At 45.3% G+C, this 24,986-nt stretch overlaps 1 protein-coding gene across 7 annotated transcripts in view; it reads right to left on the bottom strand.

Annotated features, from left to right (window-relative positions):
- Positions 1 to 9,069: 9,069 nt before the first annotated feature.
- Positions 9,070 to 24,986, bottom strand: part of MICU1 (mitochondrial calcium uptake 1) — a 239,994-nt gene continuing 224,077 nt past the window's right edge. For all 7 annotated transcript variants that reach the window (XM_028109624.2, XM_028109623.2, XM_028109625.2 and 4 more), the window contains 2 exons: positions 14,746 to 14,835; positions 9,070 to 10,063 (listed from right to left, as the gene is read on the bottom strand). In XM_028109624.2, the coding sequence (XP_027965425.1) occupies positions 9,903 to 10,063; positions 14,746 to 14,835 (251 nt within the window). In that variant the 3' untranslated portion in view covers positions 9,070 to 9,902. The remainder of the gene's footprint in view (positions 10,064 to 14,745; positions 14,836 to 24,986) is intronic.

Genomic DNA, 24,986 nt, shown 5'->3' with positions numbered 1-24,986 from the left:
AGCCCTACACTTGGAGAAAGGGTTTCCACAGATTGACGTGTCCTTAACAGATGTTAATGGATAAATGGTAGGACACCTTTCCGATAGCCTTCGTGAGGTGTGTTGACCTCGGGCTGCCATGCCCACCTTGCCCTCTTCTGCTAAGTATCACGAAGTCTCCTCTTCCATTTCCTGAGTATGATGAGGCCCCTCTTCCCTGGCTGAACACAGGTCCTTCACTTTGTGAAGAGGGCACTTGGGTAAAAGAAGGCCTGCAGTTTCATTGTGTCAAGGAATTGGGCTGTGATTGCCCAGCTACTGGCTGGTGAGTCCTCTTCTCCTTTCCGGCAACACACATAAATGACAAAATGTAGGGCGCCTGGGTGGCTCAGTCGGTTAAGCATCTGCCTTCGGCTCAGGTCATGATCCCAGGGTCCTGGGATCGAGCCCCGCATCGGGCTCCCTGCTCCGCGGGAAGCCTGCTTCTCCCTCTCCCTCTGCCTGTGTTCCCTCTCTCTCTGTCAAATAAATAAATAAAATCTCAATAAATAAATAAATGACAAAATCTTACCTAAATTTTGAGTCTGTAGTCGGTAATTTGGCCTGCGTGGCAGGGTCTGGAGCAGTAAGGCTCTGGGGAGACAGGCTGAGCATGTGTATGTAGTAGGACTTCTTTCTGCCGTATTTTCTGCATCCTTCCCCTTCCTTCCTCTCTGCAGCTGAGCTGGGTCCTGGAATTGTTTCAATTCAGACTTTGTTGTTTCAGAAGGGGTTATAAACTGCACCTAAAAGCTGGTCTAACCAGCCTCCGTTTTTGCTCCTTACTTTTCTTATAGATCTCAAATTGGGTGTATTGTTTTTTGTCTTGAGGCAATTTGACTTTTTTTTTAAGTTTTTTTTTTTTAATTTATTCATGAGAGAGACACAGAGAGAGAGAGAGGCAGAGGGAGAAGCAGGCTCCCCACGGAGCAGGGAGCCCGATGTGGGGCTCGATCCCAGGACCCCGGGATCATGACCAGAGCCGAAGGCAGATGCTTAACCGGTTATCTGAGCCACCCAGGCACCCTTGACTTTTTTTTTTTTTTAAGATTTTATTTATTTATTTGACAGAGAGACAGCGAGAGAAGGAACACAAGCAGGGGGAGTGGGAGAGGGAGAAGCAGGCTTCCCGCCGAGCAGGGAGCCCGATGCGGGGCTCGATCCCAGGACCCCCGGATCATGACCTGAGCCGAAGGCAGACGCCTAACGACTGAGCCACCCAGGCGCCCCGAGGCAATTTGACTTTCTATGGGTCCTTCTCAGTCCAAAGGCCAGGAAGGGAGCCACACTGCTGCTCAGTTCAAGTTAAACATTATGGTCCTTGGTCAATCAATTTTGTTTAAAAATGGAACCGGTATGCCAGCTTGGAATTACAGTTTCTCCTTGATAGTTCTTGAAATCAAGATGTCATGCTTTTGATCTAAGGGAAAAAATGGAAATATCTCTTCTGACTAGCCGGGGACCTGGTATTTGTGGGAGGATAAGGCTCAAAAAGAGTGGGGGGGAAAAGTCCTTAATTGCCTCCACAGATACTCAGGAGAAGTCACTGGGGAAATCAGTCTCCAAATGAATCTCAGCATCTCCTCAATTTGCTTCTAGAGCTGACACCGTCCTTGTATTAGATGACCATCAGCCTCCCTATTTCTCTCCTCTGGGGACACTGAGCATTCACAGTCTGACGTTACCAGGCTTTAGTCTCCCATCACCCCCTTCCCATCTCTACTAAGACAGTTCATCCCAATCCTAGCTATGTGCCTGTTCTAGATGATCTTTCCCATCTGGTCAAGCTAACTTGCTCTTCCGGGCTCAGCTTCAGCTCCATCTCTGTGAAGAGGTAGAATTAATTTAACAGGCAGATGTCTATACAGAAAGCCAGGCACTGTGCAGAACTCGAGGGATTTCGGAATGCACCATGACTAAAGGACAGCGCCTGACCTCGCGGAGCTCACATTCTCGTAGGAGAGCTTGATATTAACGAGAGCACAGTGTGGCAGGTACAACAGTGGGATTGGGTGTTAAGCTCCAGATGAGGCTCAGAAGTCGTGTGTGTAGGATCCGGGATGACAGCTCAGACAAGATCTGAGGCTGAGAAGGGGCCTCCTCTTCTGTGAGCCTGGCCAATCCATGGACGGTCACCTTCACTGCCCCCCACGGTTGGCACACCTGTCTCCAGGTGAACCAAGATGCAGATCTTGCCCTCATGTTCCCCATGGCCTGAGCACAGGGCCTGATCCCTAATGATGGGCTCAAAGAAATGAATAGAGTAAATGAATCCTAGAGACAGGTTTTTCTCTCTCTAAACGCTTTACTCAGAGTTTCCCTGAACTAGTGAGGAGGATAAATTCCTGCCTAAAGCTTCAGGAGGCATTTCCAAATCAGCAGAGTATCCCCCACTCCCTGTCGTTTGCTCCTTTGCTCCCTGGTTCCCCAGTGTCCCTTGCTGCCTCCAAATGTGACCCACCAAGCCCTTCTTTTCAGAGAGCTCCAGGCTCCAAAATCTTTCCCTGAGAAACTACTCTTATTGATTAAACCACGGTATACAATTGAATACTATGCAGCTGTGGGAATGGCTGGGAGGCTCCTAGAGAGAAAGAAAGCGGTGTGGGGGAGGGAAGAACAGAGGGAGAGGGACAAGCAGACTCAGTGCTGAGCTTGGAGCCTGAGGCGTGGCTCGATCCCACAACCCTGAGACCGTGACCCAAGCCGAAACCAAGAGTGGGACGCTCAACTGACTGAGCCTCCCAGGCGCCCCTGTATGCCTTTTATTTTATTTATTTATTATTTTTAAGATTTTTAAGATAAATAAAGATTTATTTATTTATTTTTAAGATTTTTTTTAGTTTATTTATTTGAGACAGAGAGAATGAGAGAGAGAGAGAGAGAGAGAGAGAGCACATGAGAGGGGGGAGGGTCGGAGGGAGAAGCAGACTCCCTGCTGAGCAGGGAGGAGCCCGATGCGGGACTCGATCCAGGGACTCCTGGATCATGACCTGTGCCGAAGGCAGTCGCTTAACCAACTGACCCACCCAGGCACCCCCCTGTATGCCTTTTAATGTTAGGGTTGATTTTGGAACCATGTGAATGTTCACCTATGGAAAAAGAAAGAAGAAAGCCTAAACCTCACACCGAAGATGGTGAAAATTCACCTGTGTGTGAATGACTGATAGGTGATTGAATATTCGAGTTTCAACAAATTATTTGTTGAATGAATGTGTAAATATTTCCCCATAGCATCTTTGGATCTCCACTGTAGTCCTTTGCCCTCTCACTTCTCCCTAGAGAAAAAGGAGGTCTTGACACCTAGGCAGGGCTAGAGGCTGGAAGGATGGCACAGGGCACCAAACCTGTCTTCTCATAGATAACCCACCAAGCACAGGTTCTTTGGTTCAAAGTCCTTTCACTTCAGTGGTCTTTACTCCAAATTTCCCTTGGGGAAGAGATGGAGCTGGTGTTAGTATTTTACAGTTGGGAAGCCGATTCACACTTTATGTGTTTGTGATTAGTTGGCCTTGAACCTGGGAGAACCCAGGTTTTTAGGAGATTCCTACTCCATATCTCCACCCTAGATCCCTTTCCTGGGTCCAGATTCTTTTTTTTTTTTAATGTTAATGTTTCATATATTCTTTTTTAAAAAAGATTTATTTATTTGACAGCGAGCAAGAGCGAGCAAGCTCGAGTGGAGGGAGGGGCAGAGGGAGAGAATCTTCAAGTAGACTCCCAGCTGAGTGCGGACCCGATGCGGGGCTTGATCTCATGCCCCTGAGATCATGAGCTGAGCCGAAACCAAGAGGCAGATACTTAATTGACTGAGCCACCCAGGCGCCCCCGGGTCCAGGTCCTTACATCTGACCACCCATCAGATATTTCTACCAGGATGTCTTAGACACCTGAGCATGTCAAAGAAGCCTCATCTTCCTCCAGCCGCACCTGGTTCTGTTTCCCACTACCATACATGCCGTTACCCAAACAGAAGTCTGGGTGTCATCCTTAATTATTCCCTCGCCCTCATCATCCTCCAATTTACATGACCCCACCCCCACCCCTCAGGCCTGACATAGACACCTCCCAATTGTGTTTGCAACTCCAGCTCTGCAGCCATTGCCCTAATCCAGGCTCCCAGCACCCGCTACCTGGATTATTATAGCAGTCTCCAACCTGGATCCCACTCCAGCCCATCTGTGGCATTGCAGGCAAAGTCATCATTCCAAAATGCAAAGCTCATTACATCATCTTCCGGCTTAAAATCTTTCAGTGGCTCCTAATTATAATTAAGATAAAGTCCCAACTCCTTATTGGGGCTTACAGGGTCCTACAGGATCTAGTTCTATTTTTTTTTTCCTCTCATAAAGCCATCGGGGTTTGATATTTTTTGTTATATGTAGGTTTTAAACTACTGATTCACTTTATTATAGTCTTTGGATTTTAAATTTTTTCTTGTGTTATAGTTTCTAGGAAACTATCCATTTCAAATTTATTGGCATAAAGTCATTCCCAATATTATTTTTAAACTTCTGTAGTTTCTAGTTATATACATTTTAAATTTTGCTCTTTTTATTTTTTGGCTTTATGATCTTTTTTCCAGCTTTTTTTTTTTAACTTTTGAACTTTTAAAATTATTATTTATTTATTTATTAAAAGATTTTATTTATTTTTTTGACAGACATAGAGAGCAAGAGAGAGCACAAGTAGAGGGGAGCAGCAGAGGGAGAGGGAGAAGCAGATTCTCCACTGAGCAGGGAGCCCGAAGCAGAGTTCAATCCCAGGACCTGGGGATCATAACCTGAGCCGAAGGCAGACACTTAACCAACTGACCCACCCAGGTACCCCTTTCTTCCAACTTCTTGAAGCAGATGTTTAGCATATTGTCAGCCCATTAAGTTAAGAAGTTAAGAAGTTTTGAGTTTCCCTCTAGCTATGTCTCACAAGTCTTAATATTTAGTATTTTCATTATCATACTCAGTTCTAAGCATTTTAAAATTTCCATCGTGGGGTGCCTGGGTGGCTCAGTCAGTTGGGTATCTCCTTTCTGCTCAGGCCGTGATCCCAGGGTCCCGGAGTCCTGGAGTCCCGGGATTGAGCCCCAAGTTGGGCTCCCTGCTCAGCTTCTCCCTCCTCTGCTTCTCCCTCTCCTTCTGCCCCTCTCCCTGCTCTTGCTCGCTCTCTCTCAAATAAATAAAATTTAAAAAAAATAAAAGAAAATTTCCATCATGATTTTTTATATAACCTACGTATGTTCTAAAATCCTCAAATGCATTTTTAATCTTTTTGTGTGTGTGTGAAGATTGCCATATTAATTAATTCTTAGGTCACAAAATCACTCCCCAATCTGTGCTGGATACTCCTTAGAACTTCAGTTCCCAGAAACATGCTTTTTGGCCTTTGGACCTTTGCAAGCGCAGCAGCCTCTGCCTGGCCCCCCTCCCCTGTTGTTAGCTCCTCCTCAACTCACAGACCTTAGTGTTTTTGTTTTTGTTTTTTAACTTAAAAATAAATCACTTCCTTTGCAAGCCTGCCTTGAGCTCCCGAATCTGGACTGGGTGGCCCTTTTGCTTTACTAAGTGCTCTCATACCAGTGTGTACTTAACCTTATTGTTTCCCTTCTCTAGAACACAAACGCCTTGAAGACCTTGCTCAGTGCCTGGCGCATAGCAGGTGAGCAGTGAAGAGTTGTGGAATGAATAGAGCAACTCCTAACTCATTTGCTGGTAAAAATTCCCATTCTGGAGCCACAGGGAACAATCCACAAGCATTGCTCCTTTCCTCTTCTCAATTATAATCCTATCCATACTGTCTCTCTTCATCGTTATGATCCATCTCTGGCTGTTCATCCCACCCCACACCTTGCCGCCCAGGTCCCTGGGCCGCCGAGTCTCAGGAGCAGGGCTGGGGCGAGCCTGGATTCAGGCAGCCTCCCCTTACCTGCTCCAGACCAGATTCCCTGCGCTGAGCCTTCTTGCCAGCAGGTGGCGCTTGAAGCCTGAAAGCTGAGCTCGTGCCTGTGGTCCCTCCCTCTTCTAAGCCTCTCGGGGGCATACAGCCTGGGGGGCTGTGCTAAGGCTTGGGGCGGATGCTCCCGCTGGGGGACCTGGCTCCGGCTCCTATCCTGCTGTCCCTCTTTCCTGTCTGGTCGCAGCTGTGGCCTGGACTTCTCCTGTCTTAGACTCCAATTCAGTCCAAGTGCATATGCTTCAACCAGAGCTAAAATTAGGTGGGGCAATAAAAGCTATTAATATGATTTTTGGGGCGCCTGGGTGGCTCAGTCGTTAAGCGTCTGCCTTCGGCTCAGGTCATGATCCCGGGGTCCTGGGATCGAGCCCCGCATCGGGCTCCCTGCTCCACGGGAAGCCTGCTTCTCCCTCTCCCACTCCCCCTGCTTGTGTTCCCTCTCTCGCTGTGTCTCTCTCTGTCGAAAGAAAGAAAGAAGAAAGAAAGAAAAAAGAAAGAAAGAAAGAAAAGAAAGAAAAAGAAAGGAAAGAAGGAAAGGAAGGAAGAAAAAGAAAGAAAGAAAGAAAGAAAAAGAAAGAAAAAGAAAGGAAAGAAAGGAAAGAAAGGAAGGAAGAAAAAGGAAGAAAGGAAGGAAGAAAGAAAAAAGAAAGAAAAGAAAGGAAAGAAAGGAAGAAAGAAAGAAAGAAAAAGAAAAGAAAGGAAAGAAAGGAAGAAAGGAAGAAAGAAAGAGGAAGAAAGAAAGAAAAAGAAAGAAAAAATGATTTTTGAAGAGCATGCATGTCCTTAAACCCATTTTCCTTAGTAACTTTCTCTCCATATTCTCTCTGCTTATGCTTGTGGATGCTGCTGAGCCCAGGGTCACAAGGAAGCCCACCAGCCTGGGTCCCCTCTGAGTTTCTTTCCCTCCCTGAAGCCTAAGCGCTAGAACTGGAGAATTGTTTTTTTTGTTTGTTTGTTTTTTAAGAAATAAAAAACAGCAGCAAACATAGAGAATGGCTGTGGGTATGTGGGAGCAATTTATTGAAACATTGCTAATATCACTTTTACATTGTCCAAGAGTTATTTTAAAATTAGCTTTTGGTGGTGGACTGTTTCTTTGACCACATCACTGCTCTGGGTCTGAACTTTGGGGGTGACGATCGCACAAACATTACATCGATTACAGCAGTGTTGTTACGGGCAGGCACATGATCCTTGGGAGGCACAGGAGGGGCTACTAGTCTTGTCAGGAAGATGATCCAGGTGGGCTTTTAAAGATTTTATTTGTTTGACAGAGGGAGACACAGCGAGAGAGGGAACACGAGCAGGGGGAGTGGGAGAGGGAGAAGCAGGCTCCTGGTTGAGCAGGGAGCCCGATGTGGGGCTCGATCCCAGGACCCTGGGATCATGACCTGAACCGAAGGCAGACGCTTAACGACTGAGCCACCCAGGCGCCCCCAGGTGGGCTTATAAAGAAGGGGACTGCTGGAGTGGAGGCTTGAAGGAAGAGGGGCGGATTATTCTATCTAGGTAGAAGAAACAATTTGAATAAAAAGAGAAGCACAGGGCGCCTGGGTGGCTCAGTCGTTGAGCGTCTGCCTTCGGCTCAGGTCATGGTCCCAGGGTCTTGGGATCAAGCCCCGCATCAGGCTCCCTGCTCCGCGGGAAGCCTGCTTCTCCCTCTCCCACTCCCCCTGCTTGTGTTCCCTCTCTCGCTGTGTCTCTGTCAAATAAATAAATAAAATCTTAAAAAAAAAGAGAGAGAGAGAAGCACATATTGGCCTTTTGTATTCTTCAGTGCTCCCAGCCTATCCCAAGTGCTGCCTCGTGAAATCCTCTCAGCCTGCTCACATGACGCCTTGCTCAAGGACTTCTTTGGGGGACCCTGGCCTCTTCTGGGTGACTTAGCTGGTACCTCTCACCTGCATATTTAACCCTATTGTGCCAAAGTGTGGCCAGCCTGTCTTCTTGAGCACCTGGACCCCCTGTGCTTCCTCGGGCACTCCTAGTGGCTAAAGGAGCCCAGCTGGAATTCTATGTACCTGTAATAGATGAGGGCCCTTGACAGTGGGTTTCAAGATGAGGGTAAGTTCTTTACCCTCCCCTGCTGTGCTCTCTCTTACAGCTTCAGTGAACCCAGGCCAATCAGCAGATCTCTTCTTGCAGGGCAATGAATGCCCCATGAAGGCTGTGATTGGGACTTCTCTTTCAGGCTGGAGAAGCGAGGATTGAGGGAAAGAGTGATTTGGGGATTCTGGGACAAATTTAAGAAAAGCTCAATTTTGCTGATGCCTCAGCCCCGGAGCGATGAGCAAGGCAAAGGCTACGCTTGGGTACCAGGAATTCATATCCCAAGAAAGGAAAGAGTGGAAGGTAGATGAGGTAGTGAGGTAGATTGAGAAATAATCTAATGTGCTCCCAGAAAGGATGTTGGAAATGAGGCTGTTAAATTCCTCTGGAGAAAATGCTGGGGTTGGTACTGTCACAGGTGCAGAGACCCAAGCCGCTGCTCTTATTTGGCAGATAAACACTCCCTACCGACTTCCAGGCCTCGCAGGAAGCACTAAGGTTTTGGTGTGGCGGTTCTATTTGGACTTGGGACACTCTCACGCCAGGGAGCATTACATGGAGATTCTGGAGGCTGCAGGAATTCTGGAGGAGAACTGAAGGAGAGGCTTTTGGACCTAGAAGAAACCTGAGAGCCCATTAAGCTCAACCCTGACATTTTACAGTTAAGGACAAAGATGGGAAATTACTTGCTTGTTCAAGGTTACACTGAATCAGATTGGAGTCCATATAAAATACTGGGTGCTGTGGTTCTTACATTGAGGTCTGCCACACCAGATGATTTCTCATATACTCTCCCACCCCATCTCAGTTCCTAATCGTGGGGTCTGAGTTATCAAGGACTATGTACCTGGCCTAAGATGAAATGCCTTCCAAACTGTGGGGACGATGCCACCATTAACCTCCCAATGCCCTCACTGTTTGTGTCTAAAGTTGCCTTTCAACAGGGAGAACCAGACTGTGGTAGAAAGAAAACAGGTCTGCTGCTAGCCTGATCTCAAACCCAGTGGAGAAATGAAAAGTACCCCAGAAGATCCTAAAATAAAAGACACAAGAGCCTTTGGCAGGGGGGTGGGGGAGTTTATTGCAAACTGTTATAATTAAAGTGATATTTTACAAGTGTTTAAGACAGAGGGCATACAGGCTGTGAGGCAGGCCTCCACTTCAGAGATGCACTCCTGGAGGGAAATGGCCCTTGCATCGAACACGGACTCAATCACTGCTGCGCATTAGGCACCGAGTCGCGGTGGAGTCCTCTGAGGGAGCCAGGGAACAGCTGCTCGAAATTCCAAATCTTGCTCCATCCCGCTGTGCACATCACCTTCCCGGAGCAAGCCTCAGAGCCACCCTGGGGACCGACATGGATCCTTTCTCTGACCCAGGCTTCCTGCCAGCTCAGGCTGCCCGGCTCTTCCTCATGACCATTCATCACAGCCTTCCTCCTGCCTTTGAGACGTCTTCCCAACTTGTGGCTTAAAAACACCAGTGGGGGGAAAAGCAAGGAATGTTCTTAATGTAAGTCCACAGCCAAAGTGACTCAAGAACTGGGTGTTTCCCGGGGTGGGCAGGCATGTGGATGGCTCCCTGCATTCTTTATCCATACGGTGCTTGAAGTAGCATAGAGCTGATGAAGGTGCCAGAAACCTGACCTCTTAGGACTCGTTCATGTTTCTGAGAACCTATGGGGATGATCACTGGGCAGAAGCAGAGCCTCGCAGAAATGCTGAGCCAGGGGAAGGGCAGAGAGGGGAAACTGGGTGAATCCTGAGATCATTCCCAAGAGGACGGGAGCACTACTTCCAGAAGCAGCAGCCGGAAGGGTTGTGCCAAGGCTCTGCTCGAGGGATCAGGGTGCTTCGGGTGGAGGAGGAGGTCCCTCTTGCAGTTCTGGGTTACTGTTTAGGCAAAGCGAAGTCCCAGGCAGTTTCCTGTGCACATTTCCACATGGCCTGCATGAGGCGGGTGAAACCCATGTCTTTGGGCTTCTCAAGGCCTCTCATCAGCCGCTGCTTCATGATGGAAACAAATTCCTTATTGCTCAGCTCCCCATTGCCTAGAGGAAGAGACAAACACAAGAGGGATAAGTGGAGGCCGTGGAACAAGGCCACTGAGAAAATTCCATCGTTCACACAAGGTGGGTTCCGGAGCCCAGTGCACTCGCACAGCCAAATTCAAACGAATGGTTTGCTCCTTCCTTGATGTTTCCGATTACAAGTCAGTGACAGTTTAGTGTAGCATGACAAAAGTTGAACAAGAATATATTGTAGGTCAGGTCCTATACTAGGAGTTGAGAATAAAGAGGTAAATAGGACTTGGTCCCTTGAGATACTCCCAGGCTGTGGGAGAGACAAATGCGTTATTTCAACAGTGTGGTAAATGCCATTGTGGCGTAAACAGAAGATGCTATGGGGGCACGGAGGAAGAGAGCTAACCCAGGCTGGGGGTGGTGCAAGTACGGAGCTGTAAAGGCCTCCTGGAGGTGACTCCTAAGTTGAATCCCAAAGGACGAGCAGAAATTGGCCAAGTAAAGGGGAATGAGACGGGGGAGGCATTCTAGGGAGTGGGAGTGGTATAAGCAAAGGCAGAGGCGGGGAGCACCCGACTGTGGAGTAGTTAGGAAGTGCACACGGGGGCGGCGGCGTGAACAGAAGAGGCGGGCAGGAGACAGGTGCCCAAGGGTCTTGTATTTTCATTAAAGGGTTTGCGCTTTATCTTCTAGGCAGTAGAGCACCAGGAAAGGGCTAGAAGTAAGTAAGTGAGATGGAATTAGATTTCCATTTTGGATGGATTTCTCTGGCTGGATGTATGGGGATGGGACGGGAGAGCGGCAGCAGGGAGTCAGTCAGGAAGGCTGTTGCAATAGTCCAGGTGAGAGATGGAGGGGGCAGTTCATGGTAAAAACCAAAATCAAAATGTGGCTTTGGGTGAAGCCTATTTTCTCACGGCCTCCCATTCCACCCTCTTCAGTGACAGACTCTCAGGTCTGGAGAGGAACTTGAAGAGCATCTGGTTTAACCAAAGGTCAATTTCTCAAGCCACACAGAACAGTAACCACTTCAACAGTAGAGGATAGTTACCCTTTGACTACATGCCCAGGAGTAAATGTCTGCTGATTAAAAGAGTGGCAGCCATTACCGGTGGTGATAAGGCAATAGGAAACCATAAAACAGACTTTTACTAACGATTGGTCTGGGAAGAGAGTGGAAAGAAGGAACACAGGGCTTACTTTTGTAGACAGTACCTGAAAACCTAAACTGGCCCTTGTTTTCTGGCTGAAGGGAACATGGACAGCCTCAGAGATATCCACAGCAAGATCAAACAAGCAAGCAAACCCAGGGAGACCTAATCTGTGTTACTCAAAGTCAAGAGAGGGACTGTCCTTGGGAGAGGAAGTGGCTGGAAGGCAGCACCAGGGGGCTCTGTGGTCCTGCTAATGTGATGTTTCTGGATAATGCTGGTTACACAGGTGTGTTCAGTTTTTAAAAATTTAGCAAGCTGTATACTTACGATATTTGCACTTTTCTGTATGTGTACTTCAATATAAAGAGTTAAAAAGTAACCTGGCTGGCTGAAAAGTAATCAGTAATATGGCTTATTAAGAATGTAATTAAAAGGGCACCTAGGTGGCTCAGTTGGTTAAGCATCTGCCTTCAGCTCAGGTCATGATCCCAGGACCGTGGGATCGAGCCCTGTGTTGGGCTCCCCGCTCAGCAGGGGTCTGCTTCTCTGTCCCTCCCCCAACTCGTGTTCTCTCTCTCTCTCAAATAAATAAAATCTTTTTAAAAAAGAATATAATTAAAAGAATAAAAAAGATCTAAATGAGATTCTTAATATTTTTATAAAGAGAGGCTTACGATGAAAAAATCTGAGGTAATTTAGGCTGCCAGGGCAGCCTAAATTTGCTTCCTGCTTCCCTAAGGCCAGAGCTGATCAATGTGATTCTGTTACTTATGAAGCAGGTATATGACTGAATGTCATCTGTGTGCATGTGTGATCTGTGAGTGCAACTCTAAATTCTGAGGTGAACAAGTCTGAAAAGTCAACGTCCTTTGGCATTTTGACCTAAGATCTAGTGCTGGTAGAAATAACAATGGCTTTTTAATTTAATATGTACTTCCTTTTTCTGTAGATTAAGAAAATAAGCCCTAGGGGCGCCTGGGTGGCTCAGTCGTTAAGCGTCTGCCTTCGGCTCAGGTCATGATCCCAGGGTCCTGGGATTGAGCCCTGCATTGGGCTCCCTGCTCAGCGGGAAGCCTGCTTCTCCCTCTCCCACTCCCCCTGCTTGTGTTCCCTCTCTCGCTGTGTCTCTCTGTCTCAAGTGAATAAATAAAATCTTAAAAAAAAAAAGAAAACATTAAAAAAAAAAAGAAAAGAAGCCCCAGAGCTGTTAAATGATTTTTTTAAAGGTGATTCAAGTAGATATTGACAGAATCTCCTTCTAAAAGGCAGGAAAATCAAATTTCATTTCTCAGGCCTTCCTAGAAGAAGGGAGCTGTGAGCTGTTTTTAATTTTATTTAATTTAAATTTAATAGCCACATGAAACTAGTAGAATATCATATTGGACAGGGTAGCACTAGAGAATAACCCACCCCTACCTGAGGGTGAGGCCATCTACTTGTCCTAACCCTGGAGTTTTCTTTCACCCAGACCTCGGTTGTGGGTGTAGGTGGGATAACTTCAATAACTTAAATTAATGAACACCTGTTATGTGCAAAGTACTACCTGAGGTACTATGAAGGGGTCCAAAGGTGAACAAAGAACTTGCTACTACCCTTAAAAAGCTCACATTTATAGCACCATTATTTTTTTTCTTTTCTTTTTTTAAAATTTTTTTATTGTTATGTTAATCACCATATATTACATCATTTGTTTTGGTGTAGTGTTCCATGATTCATTGTTTGTTCATAACACCCAGTGCTCCATGCAGAACGTGCCCTCCTCAATACCCATCACCAGGCTAACACATCCCCCTACCCTCCTCCCCTCTAGAACCCTCAGTTTGTTTTTCAGAGTCCATCATCTCTCCTGGTTCGTCTCCCCCTCTGACTTACTCCCCTTCATTCTTCCTCTCCTGCTATCTTCTTCTTTTTCTTTTTTCTTAAAATATGTTGCGTTATTTGTTTCAGAAGTACAGATCTGTGATTCAACAGTCTTGCACAATTCCCAGTATAGCACCATTATTTACAATAGCCAAGATATGGAAGCAGCCCAAGTGTCCATCAACTGCTGAATGGATAAAGATGTGCTTTGTATGTATGTGCGCGCACACACACACGCACACACGTGCGCGCTGGAATATTACTCAGCCATAAAAAGAATGAATCTTGCCATTTGTAATGTCATGGATGGATCTAGAGTGTATAATGCTAAGCAAAATCAGTCAGAGAAAGACCAGCACTATATGATTTCACTCATGTGGAATTTAAGAAACAAAATAAGCAAAAGGAAAACAATTAAGAAAGATAAAGCAAGAAACAAGACTCTTAACTACAGCAAACTGCTGGTTACCAGAGGGGAGGTGAGTGGAGGGGGGTGGGTGAAATAGGGGTGGGGATTAAGGAGTGCACTTGTCATGATGAGCACCGGGTGATGTATGGAAAATTGTTGAATCACTATATTGTACACCTGAAACTAATATAACACTTAGCTCACTGGAATTAAAGTAAAAACTTTTTTAAAAAAGCTCACAATTTAGTAGGGAAGTTATTAGGTCACATACACAGAGACAGAGTACAACACGTAGTAATGAAGACAAACCGAAACAAGTTAAGGAATGGAAAAGCCAGAGTGACTCATTATTATGCTGGGACCAGAACAAAGGTTTCACCGGGGCAGGAACTTCTGACCTGGTTCCTGGATTCCATTAGCCTCGCTTCCTAGAGGAAGATGAGCCATGAATTCTGGCCCGGGAAACAGGCAGGGGAGGGAGCAGAGAATAGAGGGAGGCGGCCGGCTTGGATTCAGAGCCGAGCTGTGCTATTTACCACCACCTATGCGTTCCTGGGAAAATGACTTCACCTGAGTCTCTGCGTCCTTATCTGGAAAATGTGGTGCAAAACAGTTCCTCGGTCAGAGGGTTACCTGAGCAGCTTAGCACAATGCCTGGGTCTTAGTAAGCACTGAGAAAAAGCGTAAGTCTCTGAGGTGAGCAGTAGTAGTTGTGGCTGAGCACTGACGACAGCTGATGAACCAGGACCTCTCACGTGGGCTAACCTCCAGAGTGGCCACACACACAACAGACCACTGAGAGCTGGGAGGCCAAAATGTGAATGACTGCAACGTGCTTTGGGAGGGGCAAGAGATCAGGACCACCTTCTTTCTAGACACAGATAATCGCGTGCTCCTAGTCTATGAAGCAGCAAGTTGGGTCTAATATTTTTGTTTCCTTTTTTTTTTTGAGCTTTTATATTTGAGTCTATTTACCTTTTAAAAACACTACCAGAGTCGAATCGTTTCCTTTTTTAAGATCCTTATGGTTATACATTCATTCAGAAGGATTTGGAATTAGACAAATTGGAATTACAAGAAGAAATGGAAAACACAAACCAGGACCAGGGGTTCTGGTTCTCAGTGTCATGGTGCTGAGGGCTGAGCTACTGCTGTGGGAGAGGGGTAAGCTGAAGAGGTACAGGCTAGCGCACTGGGGCGGTCTGCAAGCCTCCAGAATCAACAGTGGCCACTTCCAGGACAGTCAGGCTCAGTTTTCCCGCCAGACTCGAGAGGGCCCCACTCACCATCACAGTCGAAGAGCGCAAATACCACATCACACACGTGGTCCGAGAGTTCCACTTTGGCCACAGTCCTGGCCACCTGCTGCATGGTCACTGAAAGAAAGAAAGAAAGATGCTGAATTAGCACAGCAGAGGGACCTTCAGTTTTCGTTCTCTGAATGGGTGGGATAAAACTACTCAGTCATAATAAAGTTTTCAACTATACTTTAGGAAGTGAGAGTTTGGTTTTTTAACCCACAACACCCTTTTCCTTTTCACCCCAGGTTCCATTCCTTTCTACTGCTGCTACATTTTAGGAGGCATATACGGTTAAGTAAGAACGCCTGGTAGTAAGTTCATAGAGATAGAAAGTAGATGAGCGGTTACCAGGGGCTGGGAGTATGGTGAATGGGAAGTTAGTGGTCAGTGGATACAGATTTTCTGTTTGGGGTGATGGATGTACCACAGTGTGAATGTAATTAATGCTGATGACTTGTACACTTCAAAATGGTTTAATTGGCATCTTTATGTTAATATATATTTTTACCACAGAAAAAATTAAAAATTTTTTTAAGATTCATCCATTTATTTTAGAGAGAAGGAGAGAGAGTGTGAGTATGTGTGGGGAGGGGCAGAGGGAGACGGAAAGGAAGAGAGAATTTTCAGTCGACTCCCTGCTGAACCTGGGAGCCTGACTGGGCTCGACCCCACCACCCTGAGATCACGACCAGAGCCAAAACCAAGAGTTGGAGGCTTAACCCACCGAGCCACCCAGCCGCCCCCTACCACAGTAAAAATTTAAAAGGTGAAAAGCCACATAATATTTAAGGATGAGAATCTTTTTTTTTTTAAGATTTTATTTATTTGACAGAGACACAGCGAGAGAGGGAACACAAGCAGGGGGAGTGGGAGAGGGAGAAGCAGGCTCTCCGCTGAGCAGGGAGCCCGATGCGGGGCTCAATCCCAGGACCCTAGGATCATGACACGAGCAGAAGGTAGACGCTTAACGACTGAGCCAGCCAGGCGCCCCAAAGGTGGGATTCTAATGGTCTAGAGCATGCACGGGCGGCTTTCCTAATAAATTTTCACCAGAAGAGTGATAAAAACAGAAGAGTTAAAAAAAACAACTAAGAACACCTGATATTACAATAGTCTCCGTCTTGGCATTTCCGCCCCTCCCCCCCCCCGCAGGAAAGAATTTGATAATAAAAAGTCAAGGAAATAAGCAGGCTGCAGAAGAATGGGAGGTGAGGAATGAGGAGGCCTGTGGCAGTTCACTAGGGCGGCACCGTTCCGCAGCTGAGTGCGGGCTAAGTACCTGCATCGATGAGCTCCTTGCCCTTCCTCCCGACCGGCTTCCCACCCGCCACTCTGTCTTTTCCAACTGTGCCCCCTGGGGTAACAGTGGCCCACATCGCACTAGTTCAGTGGCTGCAGCCTTTTTTGTTTTTCTTCTTCCAGACTTCCACAGAAAATCTCTCCTCTTTTACCATTTTCTCTTCATCTGACATTTACTGTTAAACACTGGCACTCATGTGAGAATTGGGTTTCTCATGAAAAACAAGCCAGGAAGGGCTAGGCCATTTCCATCGCCTATCTAGGGGCACGTATAAATTATGTTATTGCTTACAGATACACTCTTAAGTGAGATGAACTTCGGAGGAAGGAAAAGGATTGGTTTTTACTTATCAATCCCCTAGCAATGAAGTGTTCTCTCTAAATATCGGATTAGATTCATCCAGAAGCAGTATGAACTTGAATTAGAGTCAGTGTGCCTTCTCTGATTTCATTCCTATACTTTCAGTTCTTTCCTGTCATTTTCTTCTGCATTCGACCTTTCACTTGGCCTCTGTCACCTCCGTTTATTCACCACAGCACCCCCAAGGTCAGCAGATACAAATACCAGAACAAGGCAGAAGTGCAAGGGGACGCAGGAGAGAGGCTGCTTGGGGTCCCGAGACGTGAGTTCTGGTTCCGGCTCCACCACCCACTTGCTGTGTGACCCTGATGAAGTCGCTTGATCTCTTTAAATTTTTCATATTCACATGAGGGGACCCACAAGATAACTGCCGAGGTTATCTTAGTTCTGCAAAGAAGAGTTGGTGTTTTCTAGAATCTGAGGGTGGAGGTATACAGAGATAGCTGAGGATTGGTGTGATGAAGGGTAGAGGAAAGCTGTACTGGCCACATGCTAGGCTATGCCTTGGTGTTCACAGCCTCTGGCTTGAGGGGGACGCCTGCCCAGGAGGGCAGGAAGAGCCAGTTTTCTCACCCCGCACTCAGGACATGAGTTAGGGTGATGGAGACATCAACGTCCCTTGGACCTTTTAAGACCTAAGCAGAAGATACTATTTCAGTGGATGTTCATGAGATGTGGTTAATTGCTGACAGGGGAGTTGAAGAAGCTGCACGACTGTAGAAGTTCTAGGGTCTAAAAAAACTTCGCCTTGTAAGTCTAGACACTTGATTTTCTCTGCTGGCCCAGGAAGAATTGATTCCTGCTAACTAAACTGCCCAGGAAAGGAACAGAAATCAGCAGGCCAATTTACAACAAGAATAGTAACTGTTAAGAGAACTAAAATGGTAACAGCTGGTTGTTACACTTCTCAGTTGGAAAATCTACTAAGGAAATTCAATTCACCTCAGAAGATTGCTCAGTGCAAAGAGAATCAGATTAGAAGAAACTGGATGCTCTCAAACTGTAATAGAATTACCCTTTGCAGTCACAGAAATAATGTTGTGAGAAATGGATTAAAACCTGTTTTGTATTAAACAGGAACACTTTGTTATTAGCCATTCCTTTTTCTGCATTTTACATCGATCTCACACTTCCATCGTAACTGATAACTAGCCTCTTTTCTCTTTCCCAGTTCCTTCCATTCTCTCAGGGCAGACTGCCTATTGCTGATTCCTCTTGATATTCCAAGTGCCCATCCTTCGCCCCAAGGAGACGGGCCCTTTCCTCTAAATAATCCATTAACTAAGTAATATCCAAGGATGTCAGTGAGAGCTCTTGACGATTTTTAGTGAAAAGCTCATTAAAGTGGTACTTAGTGGTTATAGAAAAAGGGACCTCTGGAGGCCACCAGCAGGAATGCCTCATTACAAATGCCATCTCTTTGACAGAATAATTACAGATTACATTCCATTTCACTTGGAGAGGGTTCTGACACCATTTGTACTATAGGGGGAAAAACGAGGGCTGCTGAGTCATCGTAACTCAAACCACTGGGATGTTAACAGCCAGCGAACAGCCTAGCTGGGGTGTCCTTTCCCCGTCCAAGATCCTCAGGTCCCCAGGGTATGAATCAGAGCAGTGGAGGAAATATTTCACTAACTGGTGAGCTGTCAAACTGTGAGCTCTTAGGACAAGCAGGATAACAGCAGATTACAAGCCACATGCTTTGACAGTTGGTCCTGAGAGTTGGCTCATTCATATTTGCTTCCACATTCCTGAATCAGAAAGTCATAATTAAATCACAGCAAGCAGAACACCGCCCCCCCCACTCCCCCCCACTGCCCCGTCCAGGTCTTGACCTCCCCATGGAGACCAGGTATTGGTACTGGAATCTGGGTCTCTCTCATTTGAGGATGCTGACTGATGGCTGGGATTCTAGTTTCTAATCTGAAAGACGTCTACCTGGAGCATGAAGTCACCCTGGAGAAGGTCCAGGTTCCCCAAGGCCTACGTATTTCTTTGGTACAAATGCGGTGTGGCTGCCTGAACAACAGATGGACATGAGATCGGGTGATTTCTACTAGACTAGGATAGGGGAGAATTTGTAGGAGCGGGCTCAACCGGCTCTTAAAAATGGGGTACCATTCAGTCTGAGTCATGCCAGGTCCCCAGTTTACTCTCTGTCATGATCCATAACTGGAGAATTCAACAGTAGAAAGAACATATACTGAGTTTGTCAGAAGCTACATTACATAAAATTATTTATCACAGTGGTCAAAGAGAAGAAGGGAGAGTCCTGGAGGGATACAGCCCAGATACCCACTTGGAATCCCTTAGAGACCCTTAGAACTAGAAGAGACCTCAGAGATAAGAGCAAAATCCAGAGAAGTTAGTAACTTGCCCAGGGTCACACAGCTAGCTAGCTGGCAGCAGGGCTGGGTCTAAAATCTACGTCTCCCGACTTCCGGCCCAAGGATCTTTTCCCTATGCATGCTGGAGCTCCTTGAACCCTTATATGGACAATACTAGTTCCCCCATGAATGTGTCCAGGTGAAAAGAAAGCCGAATCAGGGAGTGCTCCATGCTAGTGGGCAGGGATGAATAACCGAGTAGCTGGAGGCTGCCAAGAGTCAGCATTATAGTTTGATCACAGATCTGATCGCCCTATATGCTGGAAGACATTAGCATTCCCTTGGGAATACTGACAATTTCGGGGATAACATACAAGGTTTATTAAACTGCAACCCAATGAAAAACATGTGAAACAGAGGCGGCCCTGGGAGCTCTTCCCCCGCAGTTGCCTCTGATGCCCAGAGACGGCTCCAAAGAGTGGGCGTGACCCAGTTAGGAGCTGCCTGTCTCTTCCTAATTGCAAAGGTGTTTGGAAAGGTGATACGCCAAGTTGGGCTGAAGGTCTCTAGCTGTGTGGCCATGTGATTCCTGTCTTCCTGCACCGCAGCAGGGAACTGGCTTGTGACTGCCAAGGTTAAGGGAGGGGAGACATTTCTGCTTCAGCCCTGGAAAAGCTTATGGTACAGATGTCTTAGTTTCTTAAATCCATCCCTAGATGGCTTTGGGGGTGGGGTGGGGTGGGGTGGGGTGGGGGAGAGGGGGAAGGATTTTCCTTTGGAGAGCACTTGTCCTTTCTTTTGTATCTTCTTCCAAGGTACTTTGGCTAATACAACACACACATTTCAACCTGATTCTGGGGGTCGGGGGAGGCAGGAAGGAAAGCATTCAAGGGAACTAGCAATTTAAGGAGCCAAGGGTGATGCAGTATACTAATAATGAAAATGGTAACAATTCTTTGTTCTGCATGGTGCTTTTAAGCTGCAGGCCGGTGCCCCCCCCCTCCCCGTGCCCTCAGGCTGCCCAATCATCAGAGGTGATGCTGGTGGTTCTGGCTCCTAAATACCAGTACATTCCAACAGAGAAAACTTGCAGTCAGGTTTCCTGAACCTCAGAACATCATCCCAGATGACTGCTTCAATGGGCTTACAGGCTTAATCTAGTACAAACTGGGGGCGCCTGGGTGGCTTAGTTGTTAAGCATCTGCCTTTGGCTTGGGTCATCATCCCAGGGTCCTGGGATCGAGCCCTGCATCGGGCTCCGTGCTCAGCGGGAAGCCTGCTTCTCCCTCTCCCACTCGCCCTGCTTGTGTTCCCTCTCTCACTGTGTCTCTCTCTGTCAAATAAATAAAATCTTTTTTTGGCTTATAAATAAAATCTTAAAAAAATCTAGTACAAACTGATTTACAGTAAGGTTTATTGCCGTCATCCATTATTATATCTGGCTTCATCAAAAATCCTCATCATATTCTGTTCACAAAAAGCAAACATTTCTACCAGCACCATTAGGCAGTGATTTCAGCTGACACACCCAGAGAATGATCAGTTTAGTGGGGGAGACCATATATATCATTAAGATTGAGAAATACGCAGGAGAAATATCAGACATATTATTAGACACATAAGGGTTATAGTGGAATAGTGTGTATTAGGGAGAAGGTACATTCTGAATCTGAATTCTAAAGGACTGAAGAGACGACTGCTCCAGATCTGTGCATGTATGGCAGTGGGTGATGTGGGGTGGGGGGCGGAGGAGTACTGAAAGCCGGAAGGGATGCTAATGCCTGGCTAGGGAGCTAGAACAGAAGGTGGAGGGGGCGGGTGGGTGGGGAGAGCATCAGGACAGACATTACAGAGTGCCGTCAAGGCCCTTTGCAAGGAAACCTTTATAACAAAGCCAGCTCTTATTTGGAGACCAATTTCCCCTATTCACTTGTTTTTGGCTCCTTGGCTCTTTAAATTTGCATTCTTTTTATTTGAAAAAGCTGTTTTCCATTAGGTAATATATTCACCTGTTTGAAAATTCAAATGGTACAAAAGGCTGAAGTATCCTTCCCAACCTTATCCCCCAGTCACCTAGTTGTCCGGAGGCAACCAGTAGCTCCAGTTTCTCCAGAAAAATGGATATAAAATCAAATTTTCATTCTTCATTTCTTCCCACAAAAATGGTAGTATATGGGTTTTTGCTAAATATATGGGTTTTGCTTTACTCATTTAACGACATATCTTAGAAAGAATTCCATACCTGTACAAAAACAGTTCTTTTTTAACAGCTGCATAGTATTCCACTGGCAGGCTATATCATTTATTTAATCAGTTCCTAATTTATCCAACCTCAATCGTGAGGAGGAAGTACCTTTTATTCCCCCTTCCCTTACAACATTACTTCCTTGGTGGCCTGGTTCAACAGAACTTGAATCTCTGATAGCTAAGGGGAGAGCAAATGATATGTTTAAAATTTGGCTTGCTGAAATAACGTAAAAAGCTAAATATTCTTCACCTTTACAAGTGTCTCATCAAAGCTTCAGAGGCTTCTAAGGGTAGTAAACCTTGAAGTAACAGGGCTTGCAATAATTATTAATCTCTATACTTCCCCAGTTGGTGGAATCCCTTTTTGATCCTTTGCTCAGTGGGATGGAATGTTGGCTAATTTTGTCCTTATGTATCCATTTATGTGGATTTGGGGCAGTTTATCCTACCTCCCACCCTCTTCTCTCTCCCACTGGTAATCATGAATCTCCAAAGCAGCTCTCTCCCTCCTTGGGGCACTTATATAATTTTACTAAATCATAATATATTCAAAGTAATGTAGTTAAGTCAGAATCAATCTTTAGAATTGCTAAGCGACTTTAAATTTGGGAAAATAAACGAGGTCTCTGCAGAGAAACTGCCTCATAAAGCAAACATTTCTTTCAGAATTTGAGCTTCCTTGACTTCATCATGAATCATTTTAAACATTGATGACTTTGTCTTAAATGAATGGAATCCTGGCCAACACTCCTCTTCACATATAAATGTTTTTACAAAATGCAATGATGAACTGAAGCACAGGGGCTTGCCTCCCACAAACTTTAAAAGAATTTATAAAATAGGAGCTTTCCCCCCATATAACCTGATCCCCACACCTTTGTGACATTTCTACTCCTGCCGTCATGCTATGGCTGTCTGGGGGATGCTCTCTCATACATTTTTGCTGTGAACTTTTCCTATTTCTGCTTTCACATATAAGCACTGAATCCCTTATATAATTCTCTAGGTTCTTCTAGCAGCAGTGGTTGCCATGAACCAAAGAAAACAATGGTGTGGAAGTCAGTGAACCTAAATCTCTGGTGTCAGTTTGTGGCACGCTACTGCGATTTGAGCAAGTCATTTCCTTCATGTGTAAATGAAGAGGTTAAAAACAATAAAGTAAGGGTTTAAATAAAATTATTTCCAAGCTCCCTTCTCACACTAAAACTTTATGGCTGCCATGTTATTTTTTAGATGACATGGCTTTAACCGGTTAAAATGTCCATATCTTCAGAAGTCTTCAAAGAATAAGTGTAAAGGCGTGTATTTCTGGAATTATGGCTGGTGTGGCAGGCAGAATTCTGAGATGTTCCCCGACACTCCCATCCTCTGGTGTGTGTGTGCGTGTGTGTGTGTGTGTGTGTGTGTGTGTGTGTGTGTATACCCTCTATAATCTCCTCTCCTTGAGTGCAGGCAGGACCTGTGAATATAATGGGGTATCACTTCTGTGATTTGGTTACTTTATATGAAAAAGGTAATGGGATAGTCACTCCTATGAGTACAATTATATAATAAAAGAATGCAACTCAGCACACTGGGGAAAAAGAGTCTCCTGCTGGCTGTGAAGAAGTGAGCTGCCATGTTATGAGGGAGCCCTGCTGAGAGTGATCCCTGGCCGGCAGCCAGCAAGGAAAAGTCCTACAACTGAAAGGAACTGAATTCTGCCAGGAACCTAAATGAGCTTGGAAGAGGACCCTGAACTGCAGATGAGAATGCAGCCCTTCTGACACTTGTTATACTTTAAACCTTGTTATGACCTGAGCAGAGAAGGGACGCAGAAACGGTCGACCGTCTGCTTTTGGCTCAGGTCATGATTCCAGGGTCCTGGGTTTGAGCCCCATGTGGGCTCAGCAGGGAGCCTGCTTTGCCCTCTGCTCCTCCCCCTGCTCATGCTCTCTCTCTCTCTCTCTCTCAAATAAATAAATAAAATCTTAAAAAAAAAAAAAAGACTGAGCAGAGAAGCCAGTTATGCTGTGCCCAGATTCAAAGAACCTGAACTAACAGGTGTTTTAAGCTGCTAAATTTGTAGTCATTTGTTATGCAGCAAAAAAGTTAAGTGGAGAAGGTATTTATGGTTGGGAATGTCCTTCTGAGGTTTCTGAAATCACACTTCATATACAGCTGCACTCATTTTAGGTACATTTTACAGAACTGTCGATCTTCTGCAACTCCTATACCAAACTCCACAAATGAGATCTTTAGATACACTGGCCAAAATCTAATTAAGTTTTAAATTTCTTAACAAGAAAATAAATTAAATCTGCCCCCTACTTTTGGGAATTCAACAGTGCTGCTCTGATTTTAAATGTATCTGATAATTATAAGTTAGTTCATTTTCACACAAATCTGGATGTAACTTTAGGCTATAACATGTCCCTTAAAACATTACTACATTCAGTAAAAAAGAGGATTTAATTATAGTCCTAGAATTTCAAACCTGGAAGAACCTTTGGAGATATTTAATATCACTCAAACCTGAGGGTCAGAGAAGTTGTGACTTGCCCATGGTGTCAAAACTAATGACATGGGAAGGTGACATAGTTGTATCATTCTCCCCCTCACACTAGGCTTTTATTAGAGCATTTCACCATCCTTTCCAGGATCTGACCATGTCTAGAATTAATTCACTCATTTAGTCAACATTAGATGACCATCTACTATATATAAAGAATTGTTCTACAATCAGAGTAGGACACAAAGATGTGGAAAACATGGTTCATGTCCTCAAGAGTTTATGGTGTAGTGAAAACTCCCCCTCGAATGCTGAGGATACTAGAGATGTTAACAGGGTTAGATATTCCTAGAAAGAGTGAAGTTAAATAAGGATAATGCCTTCTGAAAGCAATGATCTCAAGGATTTTTGGATGAATGATGAAACTTTGGAGAAGCTCGAAGCTCCAATCCTCCTCATTAATAAGTGCAAACAACTTATAACTTCTAAACTGATATGAAGCTCAAAAACGACCGAAAAAGGGGCGCCTGGGTGGCTCAGTCATTGAGCATCTGCCTTCGGCTCAGGTCATGATCCCAGGGTCCTGGGATCGAGCCCCGCATCGGGCTCCCTGCTCAGCAGGAAGCCTGCTTCTCCCTCTCCCACTGCCCCTGCTTGGGTTCCCTCTCTCACTGTGTGTCTTTCTCCGTCAGATAAATAAATAAATAAATAAAATCTTAAAAAAAAAATGACTGAAAAAAGGCGGTAGATACTACTTCCTAAGAGAACAAAAGTAAGCCCCATGAGGTCCTAGAGTCATCTTTTTACTTTTGTTTAACAACTTTTTGCTAAGTTCTCATATTGGGAAAGCTTGTTTCCGGTCCTTAATAAGATAATTGGGCAGAGGAAAGACAGTATCTAGGGGTTGAAAACCAAAACAGGCATCTGGGTATAATTATACTTTCCATCTGGTATATTAATATAGTATTCTCTCATGGATTGTCATAATAACCCTGAAGCAATATTCTATTATCACCATTCTACAGATCAGAAAACTGAGGCTTTGAGAACTTAAGTGATTTGTTCAAGGCCACAAAGCTAGTGAGTAGAAGGGACTCAAACTCAGATTTGAGTTTGAAACCAAAATTTATACTTACAAATTTCGTGCATATAGTTAACTCTCAATAAATGCTAGATGTTAGGACAGTATCTAAAAGTGTAGCAAAGCATTGCCAAACCAATGAGTAGAGGTGGTGAAGAACATCTTGATTATTAGAATCTGAGAGGTCCACATCTGTACATCCTATGTTTCAATGTTGAGAAATGGACTGTTTAGTATATACACATGTCTTTTTCTGTTCTGTGCTATCCTTTAAAGGGATACCAACTTTTCTTGTTAAGTGACCTTATTTAAGTGACTTTAGGCTTCTGTGTATTGGTTTCTTCACAAAGAGTAGTATGATTAGGAAGGTGAAGAACACAGATCTGCCTACTAAGATGTTCCTATGTGGGATAAGAA

This window comes from Eumetopias jubatus, unplaced genomic scaffold (assembly GCF_037043125.1).
Source record: "Eumetopias jubatus isolate StellerSeaLion01/CBP00866 unplaced genomic scaffold, mEumJub1_p1.0 scaffold_17, whole genome shotgun sequence".
Taxonomy (NCBI): Eukaryota; Metazoa; Chordata; class Mammalia; order Carnivora; family Otariidae; genus Eumetopias; species Eumetopias jubatus.
This window is presented reverse-complemented; position numbering and strand designations above follow the sequence as displayed.